At 43.6% G+C, this 9,391-nt stretch overlaps 1 protein-coding gene across 5 annotated transcripts in view; it reads left to right on the top strand.

Annotated features, from left to right (window-relative positions):
* Positions 1 to 668: 668 nt before the first annotated feature.
* The window catches only part of wdr62 (WD repeat domain 62), a 21,825-nt gene continuing 13,102 nt past the window's right edge, over positions 669 to 9,391 (top strand). For 4 of the 5 annotated variants that reach the window (XM_026373688.1, XM_026373706.1, XM_026373680.1 and 1 more), the window contains exons 1-18: positions 669 to 982; positions 1,973 to 2,064; positions 2,209 to 2,271; positions 2,430 to 2,487; positions 3,996 to 4,163; positions 4,763 to 4,900; positions 5,010 to 5,192; positions 5,335 to 5,495; positions 5,575 to 5,764; positions 6,311 to 6,442; positions 6,530 to 6,684; positions 6,759 to 6,850; positions 7,055 to 7,180; positions 7,861 to 7,931; positions 8,064 to 8,185; positions 8,295 to 8,370; positions 8,829 to 8,940; positions 9,123 to 9,186. In XM_026373688.1, coding sequence (XP_026229473.1) covers positions 878 to 982; positions 1,973 to 2,064; positions 2,209 to 2,271; positions 2,430 to 2,487; positions 3,996 to 4,163; positions 4,763 to 4,900; positions 5,010 to 5,192; positions 5,335 to 5,495; positions 5,575 to 5,764; positions 6,311 to 6,442; positions 6,530 to 6,684; positions 6,759 to 6,850; positions 7,055 to 7,180; positions 7,861 to 7,931; positions 8,064 to 8,185; positions 8,295 to 8,370; positions 8,829 to 8,940; positions 9,123 to 9,186 — 2,108 coding nt within the window. In that variant the 5' untranslated portion in view covers positions 669 to 877. The remainder of the gene's footprint in view (positions 983 to 1,972; positions 2,065 to 2,208; positions 2,272 to 2,429; positions 2,488 to 3,995; positions 4,164 to 4,762; positions 4,901 to 5,009; positions 5,193 to 5,334; positions 5,496 to 5,574; positions 5,765 to 6,310; positions 6,443 to 6,529; positions 6,685 to 6,758; positions 6,851 to 7,054; positions 7,181 to 7,860; positions 7,932 to 8,063; positions 8,186 to 8,294; positions 8,371 to 8,828; positions 8,941 to 9,122; positions 9,187 to 9,391) is intronic. The other variant, XM_026373698.1, reaches the window with a different exon arrangement.

Raw genomic sequence — 9,391 nt, 5'->3', positions numbered from 1 at the left:
TCTCTTCTCTTCCTCGTTCTTTCTTCTCTTTCTTCCCTCCTATTCGTTTCTTCTCTTCTCTTCCTCGTATCTTCTTCTTCTCTTCTCTTCTCGTTCTCTCTCCTTCTTCTCTGCTCTTCTTTCTCTCTCTTCTTCTCTTCTATTCCCTCGTTCTTATCCTCTCTCTTCTCTTCCTCGTTCTTCCTTTTTCTTCTCTCTCTTCCTTCTTTCTCTTCTTTCTCTTCTCGTCTTCTTTCCTTCTTCTCTTCTCTTCCGTTTCTCTTCTCTTCTTTGTCTCTCACTCTGTTTCTTCTTCTTCTTTCCTCCTCGTCGCTCTCTCTCTCCTCGTTCCTTCTTGCTCTTCTTCCGTTTCTTCTCTCCTATCTCCCTCGTTTCCTTCTTCTTCTCCTTCCCGTTGCCTTCTGCTTCTCTTACTCTCCTCTTTCCTCTTATTCTCTCCCCGTTTCCTCTCCTTCCTCTTCTTCCCCTTTCGTTGCTTCGTTGCTTCCCCTCGCTCTTGCTTGGTTGCCTGGCCGGGAGTGGGCGGGATTTTGACTGTTCTCTGCTCTTCATTGGTTATTTGGGGAGCAGAGTGCGTGAGCCCATCTGACCATTGGCTGTTTTTGGAGAGAGTGGGCGGGGCTCCGTTCAAATCGGAGTCCCGCCGCTGGGATAAGTGTCGGGTTACTTCAGCGGCAGTTAGCATGAGGCTAAGCTAACCCTCCATCATCTTTACTCTCCACGAGAAGTTACAGCAAACGGAGCCGCTCCTGGTTCACATCAGCCGGCGTTAATGGGTCAACACAGCGCTCTTTAGACGGTGCTTATCTCCAGTGATTGTAGCCGTGTCGCTTTTACTCCTGTGGATAACTTTACTAAAGTTGGAGCGGCGGGTGTCATGGCAGAAGGAGCGGACTGCGGCACAGCCAACGCCGCGAAGAGGAAGCAGCTGGCGGGGAGGAAGAGCCGTCACAGCCAGCAGAAGAAGACCTCCAGCAGCCGGGTAACTGTCAGCCTGATCCGGTGCTGCCTCCGCTAACTGTTAGCATCACAGTTCCGTTAGCTTAGCTTAGCTTAGCTTAGCTTAGCTGTAGCGAGTTCTTTGAAGAAAACTAAAGTTTCTGACAAAACTGACCGAACCGATAACTGTTAAATACACCAAACCCACTGAAACCAAGAGATTCACTTTTAAATTCATTTAAAAGTGAATCTCTGCGATTATAGTCTGATCAACAGGCTGATGTTTAAAAGACAACAAAACAAAAAGCACACAGGCCACTGGTGTAACGACACCATCAGTGACCCGGTACCTTCAGTGACCTGTTGATAGTTTGTTTGCACAGTTTCTCACACTAAAAGACCAAATGAGACAGCATTATTACTCCCTGTGATCCCATTTGTGATTGGTCTCTGGTCTGTTTCACCTTCATCAGCAGCATCACAGTGGTCCTAAACATCCAAAGTCACAAGAACTGTGTTCATGAGCAGCAAGTCCTGCAGCAGAAGACGTGGCCCCTACAGAGACCAGGGCCCCTATTATTCAGCCATCCCAGAATCACACGTATAATAAGAATGAAACTTAACGTAGGAGTAAAAACACTCGTGTCTCAGAGTTAAGTGATTTCTGACGCTTCCTGCTGAAATGAGAAACACTCAGGTTTGTGATGTGTTGTAGTTTCAGACAGTGGAAAATCTAAATGCTGAAACCAGCGTTTCTAAGTGAACACTGTGTTTGGAGACGGAAGCTTACCTAAAAACTGTAGGAAAATGTTTCTGGTGACTCAGCTGTGCCAAATAACTTATTGTTGATGTAACACAAGTGTGTATCCACAGCGACATGATTTTATTATTATTTTTTTTTAGTTGGGATCCTGAGGTCCGTAGACATTGTTCACACACTGAGCACCACGTGACTCTATAATAAGAAAAATGTTGACTGTATAGTAAATTGTCCTGTTTCTGAATGCAGTTTGGTGTGTGTGTGTTGTTGCAGGTGAGTCTGGAGAAAGTTCTGGGTATCAGCGTGAGCAGCAGCAGCAGTCTGACCTCGGATCCGAAGTCTGGGCTCATTGCCTATCCTGCAGGGTAAGCCCCGCCTCCTCTGACTCACCTCTATGGAAAGATGACATCCCCAGAAAACAGAAAAACATTTGGTTTTTACAGGAACTTCTGTGTGTAATAATAAAATGAGAGTGTTTAGTTATTCATACGTTTGTGTTTGTGTTTCAGATGTGTCATTGTGCTGCTTCACCCAAAGAAGAACAAACAGAGTCACATCATTAACACGTCCAGGTACATCTGATAGTGTCACCTGCTAACTGAAGGTTTTAGGAGCTACTCAGCTGCCACATCTGTGCTACAGGCTTTGTAAAGAGTGTGTTTGCCTTTGCTGCTCCCCTATGATGTTGATGATGACTACACTCTGTAACTGTGGTGTGTTTGTGTTTCAGAAAACCCTTCAGTGCTCTGGCTTTCTCTCATGATGGAAAATACCTGGTCACTGGTGAGGTAAGAGCTGAGAGTCACACACTACTGTTGGTGTTACAGACAATCAGAGGCTCAAAGCTTGAGGTGAACAAGTGTCTTAATCCTAGCTGGTAGTGAAACTCCTTGGTTTGGGTGTTCTCGCCTCTCCACTCGTGGTTAGCACTGGTTGGTGTTGTGCAGAGGTCAATATATCCCGCAACTGTGAAAGAAAATGAACTATGTTTAATTGGTCTCAAGGCCAGAGGAGCTGTAGTGTGAAGAGACATTAGAACATATTTTTTTGTGCTTTTTAAACAGCAATGATCTCATATCAGTGAAGCTCAGAATAAAATATAAACCTTCAATTAATAATACGTTCACTTTAACAGATGTAAACCAGGTTTATGTTCAGTAGTTTGATTCTTTAATTTGAAAGCTTGGGATCTTCAATTCTTTAATTTGAAAGCTTGGGATAAAGTCCTAATCTATCTTACGCTGTGTAACCACAGTTAGCTGACTATTAGCTGCCATCTCAAAAATGTGCAGTGGTTTTATTATTTCCTGTTCCATGTTCATAACACGGTCTGCTCCTTACATCAGAACCTCATTACTACAACAGTTAGTATGTTAATGTCTCTACTGTTTTGTTCTTTATATGGACATAGTATTTGTGCATTGACAGCCCTAAAGTTCAAGAACTCAGTGACGTTCAGTGTTTGACCTGCTTTACCAACACCGCCGGTCCTCTATGACATGTGTTATAATGTTGTTTCTGTTAGTCTGGATTCACCTCAGACTGTGCCAGTGTGTTCACAGGGAAGAGAAATGGCTTACAACTGTGACAACAGACAGAGAAGGATCTGAAATACTAAATTCAGAATCGATTAGAAACATATCAGCAGTTCGTTAGATTTTTCTAACAGACAGCAGATGGTTTAGTTCTTATGGTGTTATTCTGAGCGGTGGTGAACGTCTAGAAGTGTGAGAAACGCATAGAATACTGTACAACACTGTATAATAATCACTATGTAGTTAGTGTTATTAATAATTGTAAACTTTACATAAATAAAGCACAGATACAGCAGTGTAGAAGTACTTCAGAGTACAACGGTACAGAGGTTTGATCAAGAAAATCTAGGTATCAGAAGTAAAAGTACTCTGCCCCTGCAACTCCTTCAGATGGTTGAATGACTTTATAAATCAGAGAAACCGTAATTTTTTTGTTTAAACAGTTACTTATAAACAGAAACAAAATCTGAGTCTGCGGTGAGCACTTTATAGACAAAATGTAGTACAAGTACCTTTTGTACTTGTAGTAGAGTCTGATGTGAACTCTTTAGGAACTTTGGAATGAATTTGTGTCAAGTTCATCACAATTTGAGCCAGACTGCATTCAAAAAGTTCTTAAGATCGTTTAACTGTGTCTGCAGCGATACTGTCGGCGTCTGTTTTTAAAGCCACTCTGATAAAATGAAACGGACAACTCGGTCTGAGGGTGAACTGAATCTGTTGTATCACTCCGGCAAATCAACAACTGATGTGTGTTTCAGAGTGGTCACATGCCATGTGTGCGGGTTTGGGAGGTGAATGGGGTCCAGGTGGCTGAGGTTCAGTCTCATAAATACGGCGTTTCCTGTGTGGCGTTCTCCACCAACAGCTGTTACATCGTCTCTGTGGGATATCAGCACGACATGACTGTGAGCGTGTGGGACTGGAGGGTGAGGACACACACACACACACACACACACACACACACACACACACACGCAAAACACTCGACAGGCTATAGTGTGTTAAAAATGTGTAAAACTGCAGTAACAATCCTCAGTTTGCACTATTAGTACTATTACTGTATTTATCAGAATCTACCAGCTGATAACCACAGCAGGAGGCCAACTGCTGCAAACTGCTGCAGTAAGAGAACATACAGTGTATGTGTACAGTGTACCTTTTACAATAAAAGCATGTTGAGTATAACTAATGCACCAACACATTCATTTGAACAGACTTTAAACAGCGATGTTTATCTGACGATGATCGATTATCAAATGAATAACTACAGCTCTAGTTTAGATGTGTTCTGTTTTTATTACTGGAGGATGAGACAAAGTAGATCATTGTTATATAAGATAAGTAAAAACTGAATCTGCTATTGAGACCTGAAAACAGATAAGTGATAAGGGCTTCTGTCACTGCTCATTACTAAATGAGGAAAGAGTTTAGTAAATGGAAAAAGAATCATTAAAATAAGTCACTATCATGACAGAGGCAGAGCTGCGTATTTTGTTACTACCATAGTCACTTGTCCTCTGAACAGAAAGGTTCGATCATCGCCTCCAACAAAGTCTCCAGCAGAGTGTTCGCCGTCTCCTTCTCTCAGGACAACAGCTACTTCGTCACCGCAGGAAACAGACACGTCAGGTTCTGGTACCTGGACGCCTCCAAAGAGCGACGGGTACGACGACAGCAGCCAATCACAGCTCGGTCATGCGGCTGTGATAAGCCAATCACAGCACACTTTGCAGCTTTTTGAACTCACAGGGTGAACTTTCCTTTGTGCCCAGGTGAACAGCACTGTGCCTCTTATTGGTCGATCTGGGTTGCTAGGGGACCACAGAAACAGTGTTTTCTGCGGGGTGTGTTGTGGGCGTGGTCTCATGGCGTCCAGCACCTACTGCATCACCAGCTCCGGGCTGCTGTGTCTGTTCAACAGCGGCCGACAGCTCGAAGCCTGGGTCAACCTGAAGGTGAGTGACGTGTCTACCTGCAAACACCTGTACTGTAACAAATGTTCAAGACCTAACCTGTGATCACATACGATACTGTGACTGTTCTAGAAAACTCTGAACTCTTTATGAGAACGTTTACTGACGCTGCTGCTGTTGACAGACGACGTCGGCGAGCTGTCTCGCCATCAGTGATGACTTCATCTTCTGTGGCTGTGCCGACGGTGTGATCCGAGTGTTCGGTCCATCCAACCTGCAGTACATCACCACGCTGCACCAACCGCACCGCCTGGGAGTCGACCTCACGCAGAGCGTACAGCATGGGTACAAATACTGTAAACAGACTGGAGGAATGCTGGTGAAACACAGATCAATCCTCTGATCACACTTTTAATTTCCACAGCAGCCTGCTACCTGCCAGTCCAGATGCTCAGTACCCCGACACATTGGCTCTGACCTTTGACCCCACTGCTCAACACCTGACCTGCGTGTACAACGACCACAGTGTGTACGTGTGGGATGTTAAAGATGTGAGGAACGTGAGGAAGCTGTACTCAGCTCTGTACCACAGCAACTGTGTGTGGAGCGTAGAGGTCAGTGTACAAATACTGCCAGGACTACCTTAAATACAATGAAAACTAGTACAGGGAGTACCATAAATAGTACTACAATTACTGCCAGTAATGAAAAATGTTCTGTCAGGAATAACATGTAGCACAAAAATAATACATCCAGTACTATCAGAGATACTTTAGTTATAGCAAAAATAATTCAAACAGTACTAGAAATACCTTTTACAACTACTAAATATTGACATTATTTTAGGAATACTTTGGTAGTACCAGAAACAACACAATACAACAAGAAAAATCTGGAACTCATACACATGCCTCCAATATATAATTTTGTGACATACAGTGTGTACACTTCCAATGTTCCCACATACACCTCTTAATACTTCCTCAAAGAACTACAATATACTGCCAGAAATACTTGAAATTCTATTAAAGGTACCTTCAATACTAACAAATCTTCTGCATCAATACAGTACTCCCAGAAGTACTGTTACAGGACTTTGTACTAAATTTTTTTGAATGTAGGATTTCTACCCAGAGGTTTGGTGTGTGATCATCTTTCAGGTGTATCCGGAGCTGTCAGACGTGTCTCAGGCTTGTCTGCCCCCGTCCTCCTTCTTCACATGCTCGTCAGATAACACCATCAGACTGTGGCACACCGACCCCCCCACCGGGCACAGGAACCTCTACAGCAATGTAAGACCAACAGGTGACGGGTACAAAGAGTACTATTACACACTTTAAGTATACACCCGTTACACCCATCCTGTGTCACTGTCTAAGGACCTGTTGAGGATTTTGTATGTGGGGGAGAACACGCAGCACCTGCAGGCGGAGGGGGAGGCAGCAGGGGCTGATGGGAAGGCCGGGATCAGAGTGCTGGGTATTAGTCCCGATGGACAGCACCTGGCAGCTGGAGACCGATGTGGAAACCTGCGGTGAGACACAAAAGTGTAGGTGTACTAACATCCTCTGACAGATGAGACCTGCTGACATGTCCCTCTGTGTTCAGGATCTTTGGTCTGGAGTTTCTGGATGAGCTGGTGAAGATTGAAGCTCATGACTTGGAGGTGCTGTGTCTGGATTTTTCTCCCAAGTCCACAGGTAGAAAACTGGACAGGATGAGCACAATATTTCTACTACAGCCATCGTAGCAGCATTTCTATCAGGATGTGACGTGTCACCACAAAAACCTAAAAACTGTACTGGAGCTTTTCAGTCTCAGAGCATAGGCCAGTGTTATTCATTAAGCCCTACAGGTGTGACTCCTGAGGACTGAGACTATTTCTGTTGTTGTCGTTGTTTGAGGTGTGAAGCTGCTGGCGTCGGCCAGCAGGGATCGGCTAATCCACGTCTTCAACCTGGAGAAGAACTTCAGCCTGGAGCAGACTTTGAATGACCACTCTGCCTCCATCACTGCTGTCAAATTCTCAGGTAACAGAGTTTACAGGTAACACTGCTCACGTGGCCCCACATCGACTATCGATAGATTTTTTATTGATTAAACTGAAAAGAGGATTATTCCTACTTCAGCTCAAGTGTATCAAACTGTTCACAAATGGTAAATGTGGCAGCCGGGAATCGAACCACCAATCCTGCGATTGGCAGTCAACTGCTCTACCTATTGAGCCACAGCCACCCCCTAAATGGCAATGGTAAATGGCAGACGTGTTTTAGGTGTTGGCAGCAACTCGTAAAACAGCTGTTTAAACTGGTATCTCCTTCATCTTTGAAGTACACATTCACTGCTTATGTAAACTACCATAGTTAATTTGGTTGTGTAAAGCTGCTTTGCGACAAAGTCAATTGTAAAATATATAAATAAAATTGAATTGAGTTGAACTGAAGTGCTGCAGGTAAAAGTCTCTCAGAACTTTTATCAGATGCTTTTATCCGAAGTGACTTACAAGTGAGATACAAAGTACAAGGCAGGGTAAGCATAAGAAGGTCTTGCCTAGAGGACACTAGAAAATCGGAGTCTCGGTTTCGAGCCCTCGACTGTACTTTTGTGCTGCTCGTCTATAGACCCTCTGCCATCGATGCATAAACCTCTGGACCAAATTTCTCACTTGAAGCTGACTGAAGTGTAAACATGGAGACCACCTGTTTTCCAGGTGAGAGTCCTGAGGTTCGAATGGTGAGCTGTGGAGCTGACAAGAGCATCTACTTCCAGACAGCTGAACAGGTCAGTGTCAGGGCACAGTCGAATATAAGGATTATCTATGGTTATTTTTTATGAACAATCTGAACTTCAGTTAAGTACAAAGTGCTGATAAAATAATTTCTCCCTGTGTCCTGTGATCCTGTTGTGCTCCAGACAGTGGAGGGTCTGTCGTTTTCCAGGAGCCATCATGTGGTGGAGAAGGCCACCTTGTACGACATGGACCTGGACTCATCGAGGACACACGTTGCCATCGCCTGTCAGGACCGAAACGTCAGGTGAAGATGATACTGAACGTCCTGTTGGACAGAGGGCAACAGTCAAAACCAAGAAACATTCCTAAATAACATGAACAGTGTTGGAGGAATCTGCTTCATGTGTTTTCAGGGTTTACAACTTAGAAACTGGGAAACTGAAGAAGTGCTTGAAAGGCTCGTCCAGTGATGAAGGAGCTCTGCTAAAGGTACTGATGGAATTACCACCGTTTCTTATCCTGAAATCACCTGTCATAGATCCCTGGAAATAAAATAATTTAATAATGTTTGTTTAAAAGTTTTTGAAAATAATGAAATGTAGTTCTTGAAAAGAACTAAATTCTAATCTGAGTTTGTTTCACTAAGCAGCAAAAATAAATCCATCTCCAGGTTTATTAAAGTCACCTGCTGGTACAAACGGGTCTCAGTAAAACTTTATTGCTCAAAATCATGGAACAGGAAATGCTTTTAATGCTTGTAATAAAAATTCATAGGTGTGAATGTGAATATGAAATGACAATAAACATCTGAACACACTGACTAATGATGGTAAAGAAAACACTGAGTGAAGTGAAAATAAAGACTGTAGATGGAAACATTAGAGTAGGTTTGACTAGAGCAGGCTGATATCAGTGTTCAGTCAGGTTGGATTTTCTGCTGCCTGCAGGTTCAGATGGACCCATCAGGGACTTTCTTTGCCACGAGCTGCTCTGATAAAAACATCACCATCTTCGACTACGAGACAGGAGAGTGTGTCGCCACCCTGTTCGGACATTCAGGTGAGTGAATCCATCCCACCTGCAGCAACGTGTTCTGTATGTTTTATCATGGTTTCAGTTTTTAAATTTTCTTTATCTTGAAGCTCAATTTTATGACGTTGCAGATAAAGAAGATGAACATAATAAAATGTCTCTTCTTCAGGTTATTTGTCTGCTCACCTGCTCTCTGTCTGCTTCCTCAGAGATTATTACCAGCATGAGATTCAGTCAGGACTGCAGACACCTCATCACGGTCTCAGGAGACAGGTAAACTTGAGTCATGTCAGCAGAGGGATAACTTTAATAAGTTGAGTGGTCACATTACTCTGGGACATTCAAAAGGTCAGCTTTTGAATTCCAGCAACATGTCCAGAGACAGATGTGGAATATGACAGAAGTAACTGACCTGAAATAAATCACAGTGCGACTACTGCTACAGCCACAGTGTGGTGAAAACACCGTAAGACCCGAT

This window comes from Anabas testudineus, chromosome 13 (assembly GCF_900324465.2).
Source record: "Anabas testudineus chromosome 13, fAnaTes1.2, whole genome shotgun sequence".
NCBI lineage: Eukaryota > Metazoa > Chordata > Actinopteri > Anabantiformes > Anabantidae > Anabas > Anabas testudineus.
The sequence above is the reverse complement of the archived record's forward strand: the minus strand, read 5'-3'. Positions and strand labels throughout refer to the sequence as shown.